The sequence below is a fragment of the Entelurus aequoreus genome, linkage group LG20 (genome assembly GCF_033978785.1).
Source record: "Entelurus aequoreus isolate RoL-2023_Sb linkage group LG20, RoL_Eaeq_v1.1, whole genome shotgun sequence".
Lineage (NCBI taxonomy): Eukaryota > Metazoa > Chordata > Actinopteri > Syngnathiformes > Syngnathidae > Entelurus > Entelurus aequoreus.
The window spans coordinates 21,433,534-21,459,186 of record NC_084750.1 but is presented as its reverse complement, the minus strand read 5'-3'; the positions used below and the strand labels follow the sequence as shown (position 1 = coordinate 21,459,186).

At 37.0% G+C, this 25,653-nt stretch overlaps 1 protein-coding gene and 1 long non-coding RNA gene across 6 annotated transcripts in view; one reads left to right on the top strand and one right to left on the bottom strand.

Moving 5' to 3' along the window:
* LOC133636023 (uncharacterized) overlaps window positions 1-25,653 on the top strand; it is a 163,257-nt gene that overhangs the window by 130,387 nt on the left and 7,217 nt on the right. For 2 of the 5 annotated variants that reach the window (XR_009822154.1, XR_009822157.1), the window contains 3 exons: window positions 15,531-15,697; window positions 21,372-21,492; window positions 21,823-21,955. This is a non-coding gene — a long non-coding RNA (uncharacterized LOC133636023). Of the gene's footprint in view, window positions 1-15,530; window positions 15,698-21,363; window positions 21,493-21,822; window positions 21,956-25,653 lie in introns of all 5 variants that reach the window. The other 3 variants (XR_009822155.1, XR_009822156.1, XR_009822158.1) reach the window with 3 other exon arrangements.
* The window catches only part of LOC133636021 (ephrin type-A receptor 7-like), a 584,329-nt gene continuing 570,572 nt past the window's right edge, over window positions 11,897-25,653 (bottom strand). The window contains exons 16-18 of the mRNA XM_062029623.1: window positions 15,423-15,613; window positions 15,172-15,336; window positions 11,897-12,064 (exon numbers count right to left, since the gene is read on the bottom strand). Of these exons, the coding sequence (XP_061885607.1) occupies window positions 11,950-12,064; window positions 15,172-15,336; window positions 15,423-15,613 (471 nt within the window). The 3' untranslated portion in view covers window positions 11,897-11,949. The remainder of the gene's footprint in view (window positions 12,065-15,171; window positions 15,337-15,422; window positions 15,614-25,653) is intronic.

The following is a 25,653-nucleotide window of genomic DNA, read 5'->3' as shown; positions in this document are numbered from 1 at the left end:
GATGAATGATACGTTTGCTTATATTGGAGATTCCTACAAAATACAAAATTTGGCAAGACACCAACACAATGCAGGTCTTTTTTTTTATTTTTTATTGTCATTTAAGCGTGTTTATGTCCTTTTTGTATTGAACAGTTTAAAAAAAGCATAATGTTTAATAAAAATTTAATTAAAACAAACTATTTGTCCAATCATGGTAATAAAAACTTGAAAATTATCTGTCTAGGGTACACTTATTGACAAAAAAAATATATATATATATATGCAATTAATCGCGTTTAATTTTGAGTTAACTATGGACAAACTGTGATTAATCGTGATTAAATATTTTAATTGTTTGACAGCCACAGAAACAATTGTATGACCCTTAAATTTATTAAAAAAAAGACATGATGAATGATACGTTTGCTTATATTGGAGATTCCTACAAAATTTGGCAAGACACCAACACAATGCAGGTCTTTTTTTTTTTTTTTTGTCATTTAAGCGTGTTTATGTCCTTTTTGTATTGAACAGTTTAAAAAAAGCATAATGTTTAACAAACATTTAATTAAAACAAACTATTTGCCCAATCATAGTAATAAAAACTTGAAATGATCTGTCTAGGGTACACTTATTATTGACAAAAAATATATATATATGCAATTAGTCGCGTTTAATTTTGAGTTAACTATGGACAAACTGTGATTAATCGTGATTAAATATTTTAATGGTTTGACAGCCACAGAAACAATTGTATGACCCTTAAATATATTTTAAAAAAAGACATGATGAATGATACGTTTGCTTATATTGGAGATTCCTACAAAATACAAAATCTGGCAAGACACCAACAAAATGCAGGTTATTTTTTTTATTGTCATTTAAGCGTGTTTATGTCCTTTTTGTATTGGACAGTTTAAAAAAGCATAATGTTTAACAAACATTTAATTAAAACAAACTATTTGTCCAATCATGGTAATAAAAACTTGAAAATTATCTGTGGAGGGTACACTTATTATTGACAAAAAAAAAAAATATATGCAATTAATCGCGTTTAATTTTGAGTTAACTATGGACAAACTGTGATTAATCGTGGTTAAATATTTTAATCGTTTGACAGCCACAGAAACAATTGTATGACCCTTAAATATATTTAAAAAAAAGACATGATGAATGATACGTTTGCTTATATTGGAGATTCCTACAAAATACAAAATTTGGCAAGACACCAACACAATGCAGGTCTTTTTTTTTTTTTTTATTGTCATTTAAGCGTGTTTATGTCCTTTTTGTATTGAACAGTTTAAAAAAAGCATAATGTTTAACAAACATTTAATTAAAACAAACTATTTGTCCAATCATGGTAATAAAAACTTGAAAATTATCTGTCTAGGGTACACTTATTGACAAAAAATATATATATATATATGCAATTAATCGCGTTTAATTTTGAGTTAACTATGGACAAACTGTGATTAATCGTGATTAAATATTTTAATTGTTTGACAGCCACAGAAACAATTGTATGACCCTTAAATATATTAAAAAAAAGACATGATGAATGATACGTTTGCTTATATTGGAGATTCCTACAAAATTTGGCAAGACACCAACACAATGCAGGTCTTTTTTTTTTTTTTTTTTGTCATTTAAGCGTGTTTATGTCCTTTTTGTATTGAACAGTTTAAAAAAGCATAATGTTTAACAAACATTTAATTAAAACAAACTATTTGCCCAATCATAGTAATAAAAACTTGAAATGATCTGTCTAGGGTACACTTATTATTGACAAAAAATATATATATATATGCAATTAGTCGCGTTTAATTTTGAGTTAACTATGGACAAACTGTGATTAATCGTGATTAAATATTTTAATTGTTTGACAGCCACAGAAACAATTGTATGACCCTTAAATATATTAAAAAAAAGACATGATGAATGATACGTTTGCTTATATTGGAGATTCCTACAAAATTTGGCAAGACACCAACACAATGCAGGTCTTTTTTTTTTTTTTTTTGGTCATTTAAGCGTGTTTATGTCCTTTTTGTATTGAACAGTTTAAAAAAAGCATAATGTTTAACAAACATTTAATTAAAACAAACTATTTGCCCAATCATAGTAATAAAAACTTGAAATGATCTGTCTAGGGTACACTTATTATTGACAAAAAATATATATATATGCAATTAGTCGCGTTTAATTTTGAGTTAACTATGGACAAACTGTGATTAATCGTGATTAAATATTTTAATGGTTTGACAGCCACAGAAACAATTGTATGACCCTTAAATATATTTAAAAAAAAGACATGATGAATGATACGTTTGCTTATATTGGAGATTCCTACAAAATACAAAATCTGGCAAGACACCAACAAAATGCAGGTTATTTTTTTTATTGTCATTTAAGCATATTTATGTCCTTTTTGTATTTAACAGTTTAAAAAAGCATAATGTTTAACAAACATTTAATTAAAACAAACTATTTGTCCAATCATGGTAATAAAAACTTGAAAATTATCTGTCTAGGGTACACTTATTGACAAAAAATATATATATATGCAATTAATCGCGTTTAATTTTGAGTTAACTATGGACAAACTGTGATTAATCGTGATGACCCTTAAATATATTTTTTAAAAAAGACATGATGAATGATACGTTTGCTTATATTGGAGATTCCTACAAAATACAAAATCTGGCAAGACACCAACACAATGCAGGTTTTTTTTAATTTTTTTTATTGTCATTTAAGCGTGTTTATGTCAATTTTGTATTTAACAGTTTGAAAAAGCATAATGTTTAACAAACATTTAATTAAAACAAACTTTTTTTGGGGGGGGGGGGGGGACCACTGATCTAGGGTACACTTATTATTGATAAAAAATATATATATGCAATTAATCGTGTTTAATTTTGAATTAACTATGAACCAACTGTGATTAATCGTGTTAGACAGCCACAGAAACAATTGTAAGACCCTTCAATATGAAAAAAAAGACATGATGAATGATACGTTTGCTTATATTGGAGATTTTTTAATAACACATTTTATAATTATAACAACCATCAGAATTTCCTCTAATGGGTAAAAATCATCAAAAACTAACAAAAAGACATTTTTTTTTGTTGTTTCACTTTCATATTCCAAACACCATTTTTTTCGGCCGTGGCCCTAAATCCAAACAAACCCCTTACACAGTGAGCAGATATTATATCCAACACATTATTTTTCAAACAAATTATAAAAATAGATTCAGCATTTTCAAGTACATATTTACAGTATTAAACATTTACCGGGAAGAGAGAGGGAATATATTACGTTTTTCATTCATTGTGGCAACCAGATCCCGCCAAGGTCTGTTGTTGTGCGTGTGAATGCATGTGGGTGCATTTTACTATACGTTGTGCGTGTGTGTGTGTGTGTGAGAAATATTAAAATTGCTTATTCGTTGTTAGCCATGAGGACCTACTGACATATTCAAAACGAACAATTTCATTCGTCCGTTTTTTGTACTTGGTCGGTATCTTTGTTTTGACATTACTAAGAGAGACGAGCAAAAAAAAAAAATACACATTTCAATACATTATTTAAACCAAAAAGTGTCTTCTTTGTAAAATACTATCAAATAATACCCTGCTGAAACGTTGTCATTCAGTAATGATTCCGAGGGGGTCAGATTACTGTACACAGAGAAATGTTGGGGTGGGGGGGAAGAAAAAAAAAAGTGCAACAACATCCCCATTTGATGAGCATGATACAGTAACGGAAAGACATGACATCATTATAATTGCAAGAAAGGAAAAGAAAACACTGTATTCACACTGTCATGTTTACAGTACAGAGCTAAAATGTTCAAGAATACACAGATACTGTGTGCTCACATCCTCCATTGCTTGTTTTGTTTCATGCCTTCTGGAGAACCGGCGTTTTCTGCAAGTGAGCCATCAAAAGTTGTAAAGAACATCATGTCATGGCTGTCTTGAGTTTCCAATCATTTCTATAACTCTTATTTTATTGTGATAGAGTGATTGGAGCACATACTTGTTGGTCACAAAAAACATTCATGAAGTTTGGTTCTTTTATGAATTTATTATGGGTCTACTGAAAATGTGAGCAAATCTGCTGGGTCAAAAGTATACATACAGCAATGTTAATATTTGCTTACCGTATTTTTCGGGTTATAAGTCGCTACGTAGTATAAGTCGCACCGGCCGAAAATGCATAGTAAAGAAGGAAAAAAACATATATAAGTCGCACTAGAGCAGACCTGGGCAAATTAAGGCCCGTTGAGCTTTTCAATCTGGCCCGCCGGACATTCCCAAAAAATAGTTTTTGATCTTTAAGATGTAAAGTGTAGCTGCCATTATGATGTGGAGTGATGTTTTCTAATGACCGTAAGTCTTCAACTATACAAAGTATTTCAATGGTTGGAATCTGCGCTTTGGGATGATATACCAGTTACTATGGTAATCTAATTAGTTACTATGGTAATCTAATTAGTTACTATGGTCATCTACGTCACAGCAGCTCAGACGAGGCACCGAGCAGTGTGGGCGGGGAGCGTTTCCACAGACGCGGAAGGAGATTTTCACAACAAAGTTCTAAAGCTTAGTCATATATCAGATATGTCAGATTATTTTGTACCCTTCGCGTTCATATTTCACTGTTTGTTGCGTTTCACTTGATTGTAAAATATGTCGATCGAAAGGGGGTGTGACGTTCATATTTTGTCAATATTCAGTGTTTTATCATTCATAGGAAAATGTAAAATTCCATTATGTTTTTTAAGGCGGTCTGTCATAACGTTTTTAGCATTCAATCAGACATTATTGTGAGGTTTTGTATTAGTGTTCCTAAAAATAGATATACCGGCCCTCAGACAAAATGTTTCTCTAAATGTGGCCCCCGAGTCAAAATAATTGCCCAGGCCTTACCTCTAGAGTATAAGTCACATTTTTTGGGGAAATTTATTAGATAAAATCCAACACCAAGAATAGACATTTGAAAGGCAATTCAAAATAAATAAAGAATAGTGAACAACAGGCTGAATAAGTGTACGTTATATGAGGCATAAATAACCAACTGAGAACGTGCCTGGTATGTTAACGTAACATATTATGGTAAGAGTCATTCAAATAACTATAACATATAGAACATGCTATACCTTTACCAAACTCTTACGTGAATGAGATAAATAATATTATTTGATATTTTACGGTAATGTGTTAATAATTTCACACATAAATCGCTCCAGAGTATAAATCGCACCCCCGGCCAAACTATGCAAAAAACTGCGATTTATAATCGGAAAAATACGGTACATGTCTTTTGGCAAGTTTCACTGCAATGACAGTAGTCATCCACAAGCTTCTGGTTGAATATTTGACCATTTCTCTTGACAAAATTGGTGCTAAATTTGTTGGTTTTCTGCCATGGACTTGTTTCTTCAGCACTGTCGACACATTTAACCTCTAAAGGCCTTAGTGGCCACATGCGTGGACAGCACCTTTTAGCTCTTATTTACAAAATTGTGTACACTACTGAATTGGGGTCTTATGGCCGCTTGTGTGGACACTTATACTGCCATCTGGTGGTGTGAGAAGAGTATAACATACAATGGAATTTGAAAAACAAAAAGTGAAAATAAAAATTAGCATGTCACTACACATGAAGTACACGTTTGTGTACCTATGGACTAAGTACATCATATAAAAAGATGATTTTTAGTTTTTATCCTAATTAGGGTCCATAAAGCCCAAATAGCAAAGAGAAGAAAAAAAAAAGCATGTCAACAAACAGCTTGGGCCTTAAGAGGTTAAGTCAGGATTTTGGGAAGGCCATTCTAAAACCTTCATTCTAGCCTGATTTAGCCATTCCTTTACCACTTTTAACGTGTGTTTGGGGTCATTGTCCTGTTGGAACACCCAACTGCGCCCAAGACCCAACCTCCGGGCTGATGATTTTAGGTTGTCCTGAAGAATTTGGAGGTAATCCTCCTTTTTCATTGTCCCATTTACTCTCTGTAAATCACCAGTTCCATTGGCAGCCAAACAGGCCCAGAGCATAATACTACCACCACCATGCTTGACGGTAGGCATAGTGTTCCTTTTCTCCTCCAAACATATTGCTGGGTATTGTGGCCAAACAGCTCAATTTTTGTTTCATCTGACATCACATGGACAAAGATAAGACCTTCAGGAGGAAAGTTCTGTGGTAGAAATGATTGGAAACTCAAGACAGCCATGACATTATGTTCTTTACAACTTTTGACCACGACTGTATGTAAAACATAAATGTCCACTGCAAGGGACGCTGGCTGCCAGAGGGCATGGAACACATGTGTTCAGAATATGTCACAGTTGTATATTTAGCAAATCATTTTTTTTTTTACTTTCTAAAACCCTTCTAACCTTATTTTATTATCTAGAGAGGTTGCTTTTAAACACAAATAAATATGAGATGTGGGTCATCTTCCAGGGTGGACCTGAGTTCTACATAAAAAGCGTATTTAAAGCTGCTGTATGTCACGGATGGCAACCGCATTCTGGGTTCCCTGGAGGTGATCGATTCTTACCCGACTAGGACAATGACAGTTCTTAAATCAATGGGCAAACGTCCAAATATCGATGATCATACTTTCGTATTTCCCATATTTAAGCCACGCCTACTGAATATTAGAAGAAAATATATTTTTCCATATATCAGCCGCAGAGGACTGTAAGCAGCAGATATATACGTTGTGAAACGAGATATTTAACCAGAAAGATTTCGTTAATGTTTATTTACAAACCTTAATTATTTCCAAACTTGTCACACGGCAGTAAAACGGCTGATCAAACAAAACAGAAGTCATCGTCCAGTCAGCTAAACAGACTCAATAACTCCATGGTGACGTTTCGGTGAATTTACAAAACTCAAACAATACGAAAATAATGTAATTGTAAGTTAATAATACTAACACAGACACTCTTAAACGCGTTGGTGACGCCGGCTTCACGATGCCACGTAAAAATATGCATGAAAACACTCCTATCAATTATGAAACGGTTTAATAAGTTTAATGTAAAACCTACAATCGTTGCTTGGAGTAATAAATGAAGAATCCATACCAGTATAAACACTATTGCCTTGTAGACAGAACGGCACTTATACAACCGGCTCAAGACATGAAACGGAAGGAAATACTGTACACTTTAAACCCGCAGTGAGCGTTCTGGTCCAAAAGATGGCGCCGTGGCACAAACAATAACACAACGTTTGTTGTACACATAACATTGTTGTTAGCGAAGAAAAATCCAAGGATTAGCCGCAACTTTGTATAAACTGCAGGGTTCAAAGCTTGGGAGAAGAGTCGGTATTTAAGTGCATTAATAGACGGTTGTAAAATGTTAAAATAGTGCGGAAACAGACGAAGCAAAAACACAGGCAAGAGGAGATGAGGAACCATGCTAACCGAACGTGAAGTCGCGAAACAACAAAAGAAAAAGTGCTTTGTACACTTCAACAGGAACCGCAGAAAGTAACCAACCAAGAAGAGGAAATGAGCAAGTAGATGAACAATTGAAAAGATGATATTCAATGATACCACACAGTGCGACAACACGTATGAATGAGTAGATCTACGTCATGCCTCTTCCAGCTGTGGGCTTACGACGACTGGAAACGTTTCTGGTAGGGTACACAAAAATGTCGGTTCGGTACGTACCTCGGTTTAGAGGTCACGGTTTGGTTCATTTTCGGTACAGTAAGAAAACAACAAAATATACATTTTGGGATTATTTATTTACCAAATTTGCAAAATCTTCCACCAAAAATATTTTTCTTAGTGGAATATTTGATGTGAAGTAATCGGAACCTTGGATAGGTCAATAATTCATAATAACATTGATTTTGATTCAATATTATGTTTTGAGCAATGACAGTTTGAAAGAAAACAAAAAACAGCTTTGTTTTATTAGTCAACATTGCAACTTTTTCTAAATTACATTAAACCTTTAAGCTTTTTTATTTAACTTTTGTTATGTTTTTGTTTATTTTAATAGTATTTTTAGAATGTGCCGTGGGCCTTTAAAACATTAGCTGTGGGCCACAAATGGCCCACAGCTTATGTACACACTTTTGACACCCCTACTATAGATAATAAAAAATTAAATGTGATAAATCTATGGATAAAAAGCAGAGCCTGGCGACACATGCGCGTTTATCATAACTCTCTCTCTCGCTCTCTCTGCCCCTCCCTCACCAATGCTGCTGCGTGCACAATTTGTTTTGTTTTTAACCCCTTCTTAACCCTGAACGTACATTGAAAATACACGCAACTCTAACTCAAAATGCCGGACATTTGAGGCATTTAAGAAAATCCGCCAGGACAGCTCCGCAAAAGAGGACATGTCCGGTGAAAAGAGGACGTATGGTCAGTCTATCCTAGCCCGTTAGCTGCTAGCATGCCGTGTGTTGTGCATTGTTTTACACAACGTGCGTTACGCTACTTAATATGTCTGTGTGGAAACTCGTTCGGTACACCTCCGAACCGAACCGGAACCCCCGTACCGAAACGAATCAATTCAAATACACGTACTGTTACACCCCTAGTTTCTGGGCATTCCGTGGTTATACAAGGCACCAAAATGAGTCGCTAATTCGCTTAGCAGGATGCTACAGTGGTCACATGTCTAGTCTTCTACGTATATCTATGCTGTGCGCAGACGCATGGGAAATGAGGCATTATGTAACATCCACAGCCAAGGAAGGAGCCTTACAATGTAAACACGATAGATTTAAATATGTAATAATAATTCAGACTCCAACATTCTTTGTAAAAATTTTTGTACATGGAAGACATACGAAAGGATTGCGATACTGTTTAACCGTGATAATATACAATCCACGATTGATTGTAAATAATGTAAATAATTCAATGTATATACTCTGATGATTATCTTGTGTGATGACTGCATTATGCTGATAGTCTATATTTGTACCATGAATTGATTAACTTAAACAAATTGAAAAACTTATTGGGGTGTTACCATTTAGTGGTCAATTGTACGGAATATGTACTGTACTGTGCAATCTACTAATACAACTTTCAATCAATCAATCAATCCGATTATTAAAGAGACACACCGAATCAAATCGTAAAGTATCCAAAGTGATGTTTTTAGACAACTGGTTCCAGAGTGGGAACCTCTACTTTTTTGTAACGATGACCAAAAGAATAAGAAAAACATTATATTTTGTTGTTTTGTAATAATAAGTGCTGTCTAGGGTTGTACAGCTTACTGCGATACTCATTAATCATATTCGGTACTATACCGCCTCTAAAAAGTACTGGTGCCCCGCTCCTAGCCCCCTCTGTCGTCGTCACGTCGTGACATTGCTGGTTTGACGAGCAGAGGAGCATATTCGGCAGCGCACAATCACATAGTACTTACAAGCAGACACAGTGTGTAGACAGAAAAGGGAGAACGGACGCATTTTGGCTTAAAAACTAACGATAAAGGTGAAGTTATAACACTGAAACGCCCTCAGGAAGACAAATCAAGTGAGTTTCTTACAAGTATCATCCCTGCAGGACGAGGAATAGCTAAACATGCTTCACTACACACCGTAGCTCACCGGCGTCACAATGTAAACAAACGCCATTGGTGGATCTGCACCCGACATCCACTGTAATGATACCAAGTACAGGAGCATATCTAGGTGATGCTACTATGATTACATTGATATTTTTTGGAAACACGTCCCTGGACACATGAGGACTTTGAATATGACCAATGTATGATCCTGTAACTACTTGGTATCGGATCGATACCTAAATTTGTGGTATCATCCAAAACTAATGTAAAGTATCAAACAAGAGAAGAATAAGTGATTATTACATTTTAACAGAAGTGTAGATAGAACATGTTGAAAGAGAAAGTAAGCAGATATTAACAGTAAATGAACAAGTATATTAATAATTCATTTTCTACCACTTGTCCTTAATAATGTTGACAAAATAATAGGTAGATAAATGACACAATATGTTACTGCATATGTCAGCAGACTAAGTTAGGAGTCTTTGTTTGTCTTGTATGCTCACTATTTTATGTAAGGACAAACTTGGAATAAGAAACATATGTTTAATGTACCCTAAGATTTTTTTTATTCAATGGTGGACAATACTCTGGTGACAGGAAATGAAGCCTCCAACACCCGTTTTTTTTCTTTATCATTAAAAAAAGTAAAGGTTTAAAAACATTTCAACACGCAAATAAAAATAATATGGCTTTTAAGATGCCAGAACAATATTTAATATTTCTTCTGCCGACATTTAAAGAATAAACCTCATTTAAAAGATTTTATTGTGTACGTGTAAGTACTTTTTGAGCGTATTCCACAATATCATTTTGATAAAACCGCAACCCACAAAGGTCCAACAGGAAATAGCATCTGTTTTTAAATACTTTCGTTCTTTAACATTTTGTAATATATTTTATAATTTATTTATATTTATTATCAAAGTTAAAGTTCTAAATGTGACAAATTTAGACATTTGTGTTAAATCTGCTCTCTTAAACCGGTGGTTCTCCAACTGTGGCACACCATTGAATCACAGTGTTTGATTGACCTATAATCAAACACTGTTACTGTTCAAACTGTGTGTAATGTTAGTGGCCAAAATGTTAAATATACTTGTTAAATAAAACCTCTGCTTTCTTTTTTGGGACCCATTACCTCCCTGCTTGGCACTCGGCATCAAGGCTTGGAATTGGAAATGATTCCCGAGCGCGGCCACCGCTGCTGCTCACTGCTCCCCTCACCTCCAAGGGCGTGGAACAAGGGGATGGGTCGAATGCAGAGAGTAATTCCACTACACCTAGTGTGTGTGTGTGACTATCACTGGTACTTTAACTTTTTTTTAATGAATACTTAGGACTACTATGCTACCGTTTCGGTCATTACGGTGGTACTTGGAGAAAACAACAACTTTGAGAAGCACTGTCTTGTGGTGGTGTTGAACATGTTGACATACAGCAGTTTTAACGCGGTACTCTTTGGAGAAGATAAGTCAGTTTTTACCAAGAAAAATAAAATAAAATGCAGTTCATGAGTATATGAAAGATTAAGATGACCTTGAGGTTAAAAGGGAGGTAAATATTTCATTAGCACGTACCAGACACAGTTTGAGGGGAAAGATAAGAAGAATAAAAAGGAGGAGTTGGCCAAACAGACGAGGACTTAACTTATGGGTGATCAAACACACGACTCTTTCCACTCCAGCCATCAGCAGTTCTGAGGAGGAACAAGAAGAGCGCTCCGATATTCCTGAAAAATGAGTCGATCAAGCCCCCCGTCGGTTTAAAGTGTTTTTGCAGGCCTGGTTTACCCACCAAATTCAAATGTGTTGGAGCCTCTTTGCGTCGGGGCAGCTCAAGCTCCATAACGACGGACAGCTGCCGCTCCGAGTGCGGATTACACGCCTGCCGTTTTTTTAATATTCCTTCGCCATCTGATACGAGATCACTTCTGGCATTCGGCGACGCTAATTTGCATCTTGGTGTTGTTCAAAGTGAAACCAGACGGTGGTGGTGGGGAGGGGGGTCCCCACTAAAACAGTACTTGTAGGGGGGAAAAACCTAACAGTGGTAAAGGGAAAAAGTAGTCCGTCTTCGCGAGAATCATCCCGATTCTGCCGAAAGTTTTTGTCACATGACATCGCTCCTCCGCTCTTCCCCCCCGCCCCCCAATGACCTGGTCTCTGAGGGGCTCGGTAGTAAAAAAAAAAAAAAAGAAAGGAAGGAATCGCGGAAGGCGTGAGGAAGAATGGGTACGAGGAGTGAATTGGAGGAGGTCTTTTCATGTGTCCTTCACGTGGAAAGACGTACGGTAGTCTCTCTTGCCCCCCCCCCCCCCCCCCCCCCCCCGTCGTCCACGTCTGCAGGTGCCTGGTGGCGGTCTGCGGGTGACGGTCGGTTACACTTGCACCCCCCGTCCGTGCATTTGGATGACTTGGGCCCTCAGGGTCTGGATGGCGGCCAGGATCAGCTTCTGGTGCTCCAGGGAAGTGATGCCCAGACTTAGTACGTCTCTGTGAAAACACAAGATGATGTCGCTGAAAATACCTTAAGATTTGCCGCATGATTGACATATTACGGTTGTCTGTTCAACATCTTCCCGGTCAGGAAATTACGGTACATGAAATACGCTATATTGCCAAAAGTATTTGGCCACCTGCCTCGACTCACATATGAACTTGAAGCAGGGCCGGCCCGTGGCATAGGCCGTATAGGCAAATGCTAAGGGCGCCGTCCAGCAGGGGGCGCCACGCCAGTGCAACAAATGTTGGAGGAAAAAAAAAAAAAAAAGTTGGTACTATTATTTCTAAATACAAAAAATAATCCCACGTTAATTAAAATGCAAAGTAAAGCCTATTTAATAGAAATATTATTTGTTACAACATTACGCCCCCCATCCCTCCGCACGGTGCGCCCCTCCCTTCCCGTATAATGACTCTTACCACATCAAAAAATCAACACAAGATGTCAAAACGGCCAAAACTGTCAGGTGCCTAGGGAAGAAAAAAGAGAAAAGAAGAGGAGGAGAAAGGAGAAAAAGACAGAGGTAGCAGGTAGGTAACGTTAGCCTACATGAAATTATTTGTCTGTTACAGAATGTGATAGTAACGTGGCTTTTTAGCATTAAGCTAATGTTACATGATTCGGCAATTGCTAATCAATAAATAGCTAGTTCTGTTTTAACGTCGGGTTAATTTTGTGGAGGGGGCTAAATTGTTAAGGAAAAAAATAATGTAACGTTAGGTAATTACAGTACTCCCACCTTACATTCCTCAGGGACATTTATATTAGATCTTTTAAGCAGGTGTTTTTTGTTTACATTGTTATTGCCTTCTGGTTAGCTAATGTTTGCCCTGCAGGTAATAGTCACTTTTCCACCCCTTTATATATTAGGTATAGTTGTAAGCCTAGTTGTTAAAGTGCACATCATTAATGTTAATTAAGCAATATCACGTGAGAGGGAATGCTGTTTTTTAATTTGAGCACTGCTGTGATTCGGTTAAAGATAATCATAACATAACATTCTCATATAATATGTTAATTTGCTTTCTTTAAGTAAAAAAAAAAGGTCAAAGACAAAGCTATTCGGTTTCTTGTGAGTATATACACTTCACTGCCGATGTGGGACGGGGGGGGGGGGGGGGCGCGCCACCTAAAATCTTGCCTACGGCGCCAGATTGGTTAGGACCAGGCCTGACTTGAAGTGCCATCCCATTCTAACCCATAGGGTTCAATATGATGTGGGTCCACCTTTTGCACCTATTACAGCTTCAACTCTTCTGGGAAGGCTGTCCACAAGGTTGCGGAGTGTGTTTATAGGAATTATCGACCATTCTTTCAAAAGCGCATTGGTGAGGTCACACACTGATGTTGGTGGAGAAGGCCTGGCTCTCAGTCTCCGTTCTAATTAGTTTAGTTTAATTTATTATTTCTTCGGTCAATGGTCAACAAAATAAACAAACACAGATGTACATTCATAAACAAACAGTTGTACATTCATAAATTAAAAAAAAAATGTTGCAGACCGAAAGGGTTTAGGCTGAAGTTGAACACTTATTGCGCCTAACCCTATAAATAAACAAAGTCAAGTACAAGCTTCCAAAAAAAATGACATTTCCTTTTCACAACATATTATAAATACACATTGTACACAACATAAATACTGTTCAATTATATACACAGTAAAGCCATGTGAAATATCCTTGTACACATGTTAAACCTTTGCACCAATTATATACTATATACAAACAATTATACTTCCATTATATTTATATCCCACATTTAGGTTTTAATTAACATCGATCATAGTTAGGGATGTCCGATAATGGCTTTTTGCCAATATCCGATATTCCGATATTGTCCAACTCTTTAATTACCGATACCGATATCAACCGATACCGATATATACAGTCGTGGAATTAACACATTGTTATGCCTAATTTGGACAACCAGGTATGGTGAAGATAAGGTCCTTTTAAAAAATAAAAAAAATAAGATAAATAAATTAAAAACATTTTCTTGAATACAAAAGAAAGTAAAACAATATAAAAACAGTTACATAGAAACTAGTAATTAATGAAAATGAGTAAAATTAACTGTTAAAGGTTAGTACTATTAGTGGACCAGCAGCACGCACAATCATGTGTGCTTACGGACTGTATCCCTTGCAGACTGTATTGATATATATTGATATATAATGTAGGAACCAGAATATTAATAACAGAAATAAAAAACCCTTTTGTGTGAATGAGTGTAAATGGGGGAGGGAGGTTTTTTGGGTTGGTGCACTAATTGGAAGTGTATCTTGTGTTTTTTATGTTGATTTAATAAAAAATAAATAAAATAAAATTTAAAAAAAAAACGATACCGATAATAAAAAAAACGATACCGATAATTTCCGATATTACATTTTAAAGCATTTATCAGCCGATAGTATCGGCAGGCTGATATTATCGGACATCTCTAATCATAGTATTAACTACTGTGTTGATTCAAGAGTGATATATTTTTCCAAGACAAAGGGAATAATTCATCCCAAAGATGTTCTATCGGGTTCAGGTCAGGACTCTGTGCAGGCCAGTCAAGTTCATCCACACCGGACTCTGTCATCCATGTCTTTATGGACCTTGCTTTGTGCACTGGTGCACAGTCATGTTGGAAGAGGAAGGGGCCCGCTCCAAACTGTTCCCACAAGGTTGGGAGCGTGGAATTGTCCAAAATGTTTTGGTATCCTGGAGCATTCAAAGTTCCTTTCACTGGAACTAAGGGGCCAAGCCCAACTCCTGAAAAACAACCCCATACCATAATTCCTCCTCCACTAAAGTTCACACTCCTACCACTTTGTGGCTGAGTTGCTGTTGTTCCCAAACTCTTCCATTTTCTTATATTAAAGTTGACTTTGGAATATTTAGGAGCAGGGAAATTTCACGACTGGATTTGTTGCACAGGTGGCATCCTATGACAGTTCCACGCTGGAAATCACTCTTTGTAGAAACAGTCTCCATGCCTAAGTGCTTGATTTTACACACCTGTGGCCGGGCCAAGTGATTAGGACACCCGATTCTGATCATTTGGATGGGTGGCCAAATACTTTGGGCAATAAAGTGTTACAGCTACTTACTGTACAGTCATCCGTGCCACCGACTCCAAGTAGCAGTATCCTGCGGCAGTGAAGTTGTCCTTGTATCGGCCCATGTCCACAGCGTCCAGCCACTCTCCCACCGAGTTAAACGACGGGAAGGTGGGGAGAGGCCTTTCTGCTAGTGTAATGGAAGAACTCAGAGTCCTGGAAAAAAAACAAATGTGACAGAGGTGTAATGATTGTACGCGAGTGTGGGAAATAAGTGTGTGTGGGTTCTAATGTCACCCGACCTTCGTGCCAACGTGGAGGAGCCGATGGCGTCGGGGGAGCGGATGCTCTTGCTGAGCGCTGAGTGTATCTGACCAAAGCTGGGTCTCTCTGTTCTCTCCTTCTGCCAGCAGTCCAGCATTAACTGATGCAGATGTGGAGGACAGCTCACCGGCGCAGGCAGCCTGAATCCGTCCTCGATGGCCTTGATCACCTACAACACGGACCGCGAGAACCACATTCTATTAGGTGGGATGAAACTCCTTTACCGATCGATCCGCTTCTTTGGGGAAATGTGGTAAAGTCCTAACTTTTCTTGCTTGGTTGAACATGTTTTATAATACTGCATTACAGCTTGAGCAAAAATACTGTACTCAAATAGAGAAATAAGATATTGACTGATTTCCACACTGCTTGCCCATAGATCTCACTATTATTGTTTCTGCTACTTTAAGTCCAGACACACTGCATAAGGACATTGGAACATTTACAAAGTAAAAAAAAACTCAAATTAGTGTCATTTACTATTAGGTACACTGCAAAAAGTCAGTGTTCAAAAACAAGAAAAAAAATACAAAAATTAGGGGTATTTTACTTGAACTAAGCAAAATTATCTGCCAATAGAACAAGAAAATTTGGCTTGTCAAGACTTTCCAAAACAAGTAAAATTAGCTAACCTCAATGAACCCAAAATACCTTAAAATAAGTATATTCTCACTAATAACAAGTGCACTTTTCTTGGTAGAAAAAAAAGACACCTTTTTGCTCAATATGTTGAAAAATATTGTTAAATGAAGTAAATGCTAGTGCCATTATCTTGACATAATGATATGCGCTCGGCATCAAGATTTATTTTTTTCATTATTGAAGTAAGAAATGATTACTTTAAAAAAGTAGTTTTATACTTGTGAGTGTTGATGACACAGCTTTGCAACAGTTGATATTCTAGTTTCAAGCATGTTTTACTCAATATAGGTCATCAAATCTCAGCAACAAGCTGTAATATCTTACTGAGATCATTTAGGACCAAAACCCTTAAAACAAGTAAACCACTCTAACATAAAATCTGCTTAGTGGGAAGAATTATCTTATCAGACAGAAAATAAGCAAATATCACCCTTATTTGAGATATTTCATCTTACTTAGATTTCAGTTTTTGCAGTGTAGGGCTGGGCGATATGGACGAAAAAGTATGTCTCGATATATTTTTGCTTAGACTTAGTATAGTACTGCGATACTAATGAATCATTTTCTGTACTATACCGCCTCTGAAACGTACCGGTCCCGCACGCCCCCCCTGCGCCCGCGTCATCGTCACGTCATGACATTGCTGGTTTTACGAGCAGAGGAGCATATTCGGCAGCACACAATCACAGAGTACTTACAAGCAGACACAGTGTGTAGACAGAAAAGGGAGAACAGACGCATAAAGGTGAAGTTATAACACTGAAACGCCCTCAGGAAGAGGTGCTTTAAGACATGGCTAGCTAGCTAGCAGCTAACATCCATCCACAGTCGGCAGTGTTGTAGCTACTTCTAAATCACTAATCACAAATGAAGTAAGTTTCTTACAAGTATCATCCCTGCAGGACGAGGAATAGCTAAACATGCTTCACTACACACCGTAGCTCACCGGCGTCAAAATGTAAACAAACGCCATTGGTGGATCTACACCTGACATCCACTGTAATGATATCAAGTACAGGCACGTTTCTCGTCGATACTACTATGATTACGTCTATATTTTTGGGCATCACATCGTCTTTCGTTTTTTTACAATATGTATTATGTTTACAAACTCAGGAAATACGTCCCTGGACACATAAAGACTTTGAATATGATCAATGTATGATCCTGTAACTACTTGGTATTGGATTGATACCTAAATGTGTGGTATCATCCAAAACTAATGTAAAGTATCAAACAAGAGAAGAATAAGTGATTATTACATTTTAACAGAAGTGTAGATAGAACACGTTAAAAGAGAAAGTAAGTAGATATTAACAGTAAATGAACAAGTAGATTAATAATTACAATTCTACCACTTGTCCTTAATAATGTTGACAAAATAATAGGTAGATAAATGACACAATATGTTACTGCATATGTCAGCAGACTAATTAGGAGTCTTTGTTTGTTTACTTACTACTAAAAGACAAGTTGTCTTATATGTTCACTATTTTATTTAAGGACTTAACTGCAATATGTTTAATGTACCCTAAGATGTTTTGTTAAAATAAAGCCAATCATGCCATTTTTTTGTGGTCCCCTTTATTTAGAAAAGTACCAAAATAATTTTAGTACCGGTACAAAAAATATTGGTATCGTTCCAACATATATTTTCCGGTGAAAGTATACATATAGGGATATTAATTTTTTTAACGATATTCAGTGAAATTGAAGTGACAACTGTACTGTAAACAGTCAGTAGCATTTTTATTAACCCACTTAGTCAAGCACAGGAAAGAAACTCATAAATAAAATAGAAAAATATTCTGTCTACGTCAGGGGTGTCAAACTCATTTCGCATCGTGGGCCACATACGGCCTAGGGAGATGTCAAGTGGGCCGGACCATTAAAATTATACCATACTCTGCTATAAATACCCAAAATATCATGTCTTTCCTTTGTTTTGGTGTAAAGAAGCACAAGAACATTAGGAAAATATTGAAATTTAATGAACTATCCTTTTACAAAACATTTCATGAAACACCTCATATTTCCTTAGACAAATGTGCAATTTACTTTTATCATTCACAAATATGCATTGCAACTGATCCCACTGATTGTACAAAGGCACAAAACTTTAATTGGTACTGAAAAATATAGTAATGCACTTTAAGATTAAATGAGACTTTTAAAGAAAGGAATTTTTAAACCACTTACACATACGCATATAAAATCTAAATGTAATCCCTGCGTAAAATCTAAATGTAATCCCTGCGTACACCTTACAAACTAAGGAGAGTGATTTTAAATGTGTAATGAAGAAAGTGTTCGCCTGTCCTGTAAATCTGTAAACTTCATACATGAAACATACATACACATACAATACATACTGAAAATGTATGGAGTTGTATGAACAGTAGAATTCCATCACACAACTTTTGTTTTGAAGCTGCTGACTAACATTAAAGTGCACATTTTTTAAATCACCACAGTAAGGATTCATCTTCACAGAGCTGTATTCTTTCAATGCAAACAGTATCTAAGGCAGCATTTTAAAGGTGTTAGTCTAGTCTGGACTTGTATTTGTTCCTGAAACTTGGCATCTTTTGGCCTGTACAAGTGCATCAACACCAGGTGTCATGTCCTGACAAGCTGTCACTTTCAGAATGTCATTTAAGTGCTTGTTTGTGAGCCTTGAACGCATTTTTGTTTTATTGATATTCATCACTGAGAAAATTTGTTCACAAAGGTAGGTTGTCCCAAACATGCACAAAATTTTAGCAGCCAGGGCTGTTAATTTGGGGTACCCTGGTAGTAGATACTGATAAAATCTGTCCAGACCTACAGACGCAAATTTGCCCTTCAAATCTGCATCACACTGCAAATCAATTATCTCTAGCTGAATTTCGACCGGCAGATCAGAAGCTTTAACTGTGAAAGGTGAGCGAAAAACTGAAAATTCTGTCTCAAGTTCACAAAATACCTGTCTCGTAGTGGCGTCGAATATTATATTCCTTCAATACCGAAACTTGTTGCAAACACACCAAGCACGAAGGTTTTCCGTGCATCTCTGTAAATAAATAGGACGTGGTCCATTTTTCTTTGAAAATTCTACACTCCTTATCTACTTTTCTCCGTTTGGATAACGACATTTTGGCTAATGAGGGTGTAGCGGAGAGGTAGACCAAGGTATTAACAACGTCGTAACAAGCAGCAGATGGCGCATTGATACCGTCTGCTGTTTTCAGTCTGTCTCAGTGATGCGGCTTGTCTTCTACTCTGATGGAAAGAGTGCGCCCCTTAGCGGATAATCCATGAATTGCAGCGAATTTAAAATATTAATTCCATGTCTTTTATGCATTTTTTCCACTTTCAAATTATCCTGCGGGCCTGATCGAACCTCCTTGGGGGCCGGTTCCGGCCCGCGGGCCGTATGTTTGACACCCCTGGTCTACGTAAAATAAATAACATAGCTGTGCAAATAATACACAATGTATCAAACTCAAATAAAAAAATACATTTGCAGACAGGCACTTTTTAATTCCCAGTGGACGATGTAATGGACTGTCACACACGTACGGTTCTGGTCAGCGCCAAGTAAGTGACTTGACTTCATTGTGCGGCTATGATCTTCCTCTCTTCGCCATATAATTTTTGGCAGCATTTCTCGTGTGAAATATGCAGTTGGCAGTTTTGATTTGGGCTTACATGGTAAACAACTCGAACGAATGTTTTATCCAGACGCATACATTTGTCCAAATGTGGCCAAGTAGACACATTGCGGGTTTCCTGGACGTCGTCTACATCGCTAAAAGAAAAATCTAAAGAAGAGAATCCCTCTGCCATCTTCCACTAGTTTTTTTAATATATAAATCGCCCGCTTGAATATTCCCTCTTCTCTTCTACAACTCTCTCGTCGTCTGTTGTGATTTCCCTTCCTGGTTCCATGACCCGCCCTACCTCGTCACTGTGGAGTTATTGGAGAGGTAGTTTACGCAGCTAATAGGTCCACAACGATGACTTCTGTTTTGTTTGGTCAGCCGTTTTACTGCCGTGTTACAGACACTGCTTGGAAACAATCCAATCCACTTTATTTGTATAGCACATTTAAACAACAAAAATGTTTCCAAAGTGCTGCACAACAATTAAGGTATGTAAAACATTTATAGAATCTTTCATACCGGTATACACTACCGTTCAGAAGTTTGGGGTCACATTGAAATGTCCTTATTTTTTAAGGAAAAGCACTGTACTTTTCAATGAAGATAACTTTAAACTAGTCTTAACTTTAAAGAAATACACTCTATACATTGCTAATGTGGTAAATGACTATTCTAGCTGCAAATGTCTGGTTTTTGGTGCATTATCTACATAGGTGTATAGAGGCCCATTTCCAGCAACTATCACTCCAGTGTTCTAATGGTACAATGTGTTTGCTCATTGGCTCAGAAGGCTAATTGATGATTAGAAAACCCTTGTGCAATCATGTTCACACATCTGAAAACAGTTTAGCTTGTTACAGAAGCTACAAAACTGACCTTCCTTTGAGCAGATTGAGTTTCTGGAGCATCACATTTGTGGGGTCAATTAAACGCTCAAAATGGCCAGAAAAAGAGAACTTTCATTTGAAACTCGACAGTCTATTCTTGTTCTTAGAAATGAAGGCTATTCCACAAAATTGTTTGGGTGACCCCAAACTTTTGAACGGTAGTGTATATCAGCGGCCAATATGTGTAACAATATTTTTTCTTATAAAATGTAGTGGGTGCGGCCTTTATTGCCCTAAAAATACAATGTCATGCACGGCTAGTAGTTATTAACCTCTGTACAATACTACAAAAATACTTGTAAAACTAACACAATTAATCAGTTAAGACTTGTTGATCTATCTAAAGGGGTTTAAAATCCCACATGTAAAGCAGCCATATATGTAATTATGCGTTGTTCAAAAGCTGGCTCAGTCTGTAAAGACAAGCAAAATGTAAATTTGTTGTCAACATTTGCCATCTCCTCTAAAAAAGCTCACATTTAAACAGAAGCAAAACCTTCCATAGTGTTTATGCTCGAAAGGATTCTTCATTCATCACTCCAAGTAACATCTCTAAGTTTTACAATATAACTAAAACAATTAATATATTACTAAACCGTCCCATGTGTCGAGGTGTGTTTCCATGCATATTTGTAAGTGTTAACATAATGTAATGAAGCTACCGTCGTAGGCATTAGCGAACATGCAAGTACGTTTACAAGTGTCTGTGTTAGTATTAATACATTACAATAGCATTCTTTTTGTAGTGTTTCAGTTTGGTAAATTGACCAAGACGTCACCGCGGAGAGCTAGCTTACGCAGCTAATGGGTCCATGACGATGACTTCTGTTTTGTTTGATCAGCCGTGTTGCAGACACCGCTTGGAAACAATTAAGGTATGTAAAACATTTATAGAATTTTTCATACCGGTATATATCAGCGGCCAATATGTGTAACAATTTTTATTTTATTTTATTTAGCCTTTATTTAACCAGGTAAAATCCCATTGAGATCAAAGATCCCTTTTCCAAGGGAGACCTGGCCAAGAGGGCAGCAGCAAGGTTACATTAAAAACAGTAAACAACACATAAAACATCAAATTTACAACATTAAAACTTGCTCACATAACACATGTGCAACAATAGCGAATTTAGTGCTACTATGTTTACAAGTGGCTGTGTTAGTATTAATAAATTACAATAGTATTCTTTTTTGTATTGTTTCAGTTTGGTAAATTCACCAAAGACGTCACTGTGGAGTTATTGGAGAGCGAGCTTACGGGTCCATGACGATGACTTCTGTTTTGTTTGATCAGCCGTTTTACTGCCGTGACACAGACACCGTTTGGAAACAACTAAGGTATGTAAAACATTTATAGAATCTTTCATATATACCGTATTTTTCGGAGTATAAGTTGCACCGGCCGAAAATGCATAATAAAGAAGGAAAAAAAACATCTAAGTCGCACTGGAGTATAAGTCGCATTTTTTGGGGAAATGTATTTGATAAAAGCCAACACCAAGAATAGACATTTGAAAGGCAATTTAAAATAAATAAAGAATAGTGAACAACAGGCTGAATAAGTGTACGTTATATGAGGCATAAATAACCAACTGAGAACGTGCCTGGTATGTTAACGTAACATATTATGGTAAGAGTCATTCAAATAACTATAACATATAGAACATGCTATACCTTTACCAAACAATCTGTCACTCCTAATCGCTAAATCCCATGAAATCTTATACGTCTAGTCTCTTACGTGAATGAGCTAAATAATATTATTTGATATTTTACGGTAATGTATTAATAATTTCACACATAAGTCGCTCCTGAGTATAAGTCGCACCCCCGGCCAAACTATGAAAAAAACTGCGACTTATAGTCAGAAAAATACGGTATATCAGCGGCCAATATATGTAACAATATTTTTTCTTATACAATTTAGTGGGTGTGTCTTAAATATCGGTGCGCTTTATTGCCCTGAAAATACGATGTCATGCACGGCTAATATTTATCAACCCCTGTACAATACTCGAAAAAATACTTGTAAAACTAACACAATAAATCAGTTAAGGCTTGTTAATCTATCTGAAGGGGTTTAAAATCCCACATATAAAGCAGCCATATATGTAATTATGCGTTGTTCTAAGCTGGCTCAGTCAAGCAAAATGTAAATTTGTTGTCAACATTTGCCATCTCCTCTAATAAAGCTCCCGTTTAAACAGAAGAGCAGCACTCCCAATGGTCCTTCTTGCAACAAGCGTTCAGCATAACACCCTCCCCCCTCTTGAATCACTCCAACAACTACGGTTACCCAACAGGAGGAAATAAAGTCCGACCATAATCGTAAAAATTACATCCGTCTGCTGCGTTTTTTCCGAAAAATAAAATAAAAAAACACACTCTCTTCCCTCAATGGAGCCCATCTCCTCCCCCATTCCGCCGCTCCCTAAAGAGCATTCATAAAAAGCTTTTCAGCATTTGACATTTTCCATTTAATCAAAGCCAGTGAGCTAAAGGGCGCAATGAATTACAGGTGGACAGGCCGAGCCACAACGCCGTTATGATGTAGTGTATCAATTCAGCACGGATTAATATCCCAGCCACTCTACAAGCTTTGACCTTTGACAACACGCAAGAAACTTTCTCGTGCTTTGGGAAAGGATACTAAATGAGATGTATGACAAAAAGGTGTTGCACACACCTGCTGATTATCTCATGCATATTACAAAACTCCAAAACCAGTGAAGTTGGCACGTTGTGTAAATGGTAAATAAAAACAGAATACAATGATTTGCAAATCCTTTTCAACTTATATTCAATTGAATAGACTGCAAAGACAAGATATTTAATGTTCAAACTGAGAAACTTATTTTTTTTGTGTGCAAATAATCATTAACTTAGAATTTAATGACAGCAACACATTGCAAACAAGTTGGCACCGGGGCGTTTTTGCCACTGAGTTACATGGCCTTTCCTTTTAACAACACTCAGTAAACGTTTGGGAACTGAGGAGACACATTTTTGAGGCTTTTCAGGTGGAATTATTTCCAATTCTTGCTTGATGTACAGCTTAAGTTGTTCAACAGTCCGGGGTCTCTGTTGTGGTATTTTAGGCTTCATAATGCGCCACACATTTTTAATGGGAGACAGGTCTGGACTACAGGCAGGCCAGTCTAGTACCCGCACTCTTTTACTATGAAGCCACGCTGTTGTAACACGTGGCTTGGCATTGTCTTGCTGAAATAAGCAGGGGCGTCCATGATAACGTTGCTTGGATAACAACGTATGTTGCTCCAAAACCTGAATGTACCTTTCAGCATTAATGGTGCCTTCACAGATGTGTAAGTTACCCATGTCTTGGGCACTAATACACCCCCATACCATCACAGATGCTGACTTTTGAATTTTTCGCACAACAGTCTGGATGGTTCTTTTCTTCTTTGGTCGACGTCCAAAGTTTCCAAAAACTATTTAAAATGTGGACTTGTCAGACCACGGAACACTTTTCCACTTCCCATCAGTCCATCTTAGATGAGCTCGGGCCCAGCGAAGCCGGTGGCGTTTCTGGGTGTTGTTGATAAATGGCTTTTGCTTTGCATAGTAGTTTTAGCTTGCACTTACAGACATAGCGATGAACTGTAGTTACTGACAGTGGTTTTCTGAAGTGTTCCTGAGCCCATGTGGTGATATCCTTTACACACTGATGTCGCTTTTTGATGCAGTACCGTCTGAGGGATCCAAGGTCAAGGCCTTGCCGCTTACGTGCAGGGATTTCTCCAGATTCTCTGAACCTTTTGATGATATTACGGACCGTAGATGGTGAAATTAGCCTGTCACTTGTGTGATGTTCCAAATAAGTGTTTGATGAGCATTCCTCAACTTTCTCAGTCCTTTTTGCCACTTGTGCCAGCTTTTTTGAAACATGTTGCAGGCATCAAATTCCAAATGAGCTAATATTTGCAAAACATAACATTTACCAGTTCGAACGTTAAGTATCTTGTCTTTGCAGTCTATTCAATTGAATATAGGTTGAAAAGGATTTGCAAATCATGGTATTCTGTTTGTATTTACCATTTACACAACATGCTAACTTCACTGGTTTTGGGTTTTGTAATTTTGGACATTCAAAATTGGAATAATAGGTTGCTTTTTTCCAAACAGCACCTGCATTCCGGAAATATATTACACAATTTGAATGTATGTTAGCGTGATACAATACTGTAGTCGGCATTATTAGCATAGTGCGACCTAACTCTGAAATACTATGAAAAATGGTCCTATCCACCTCACTCTTTTCAACCCTCAATCTATGAAATGCTTAGCATTTTCCAAGAAGAATCTGAATGTTATAGAGGGGATTTTCAACACTTTTTTTAAAACAAGATGGCACTAGAGGAAGGAGAGACCGCTAGAAGGGGGTCAGTCCTTCCATGGGAGAAAACAGGATTGGTTACGGAGCTGAAGCAGACTTAAAGATGAGACTTGGGTCTTGAAAAAGCTCTCAGAGTAACTGCAGCTTCTTGGCTTATGATTAATACGACCCCGGCTGGCACTCGATGCACAGTTAAGTGTAAAAAAAATTAAACTACAGTAAAGTCAATGGGTTCAATTTAGTAGGCGATTGTACAAAACACTGAGCAACATTGTAATGTGGACCTTGAACACATGAATATTCGTTGGAATAAATCAGAATTAAACCTAACATTTTCAGAAAAATATTGTACAAATACATTTATATGTGTGGTTAGTTATATCATGTATAATTATCTTATAGGACTGGAAGTAGCATGTGTTTGTATTTGGCCACGTAATCTTTTAAAAGGATTCTACTGAGGTCAAAGTGCAAAGATCCATCAGCTGCACTGTAGAGAGTGTCCACAGGAGATTGGGAATCCCACAAAGATGTAGGTGTCAGGTTTAGGAGGAAGATTAAAGACATTAGCAACACCTGGTAGAAGGTCCACAGATAGGGACAGAGGATAGGGGTCTTCTAAGTCAGCAATACTCAAGTCATGGTGGAAGATAAACTCTTTCTTACATGTACGATTATC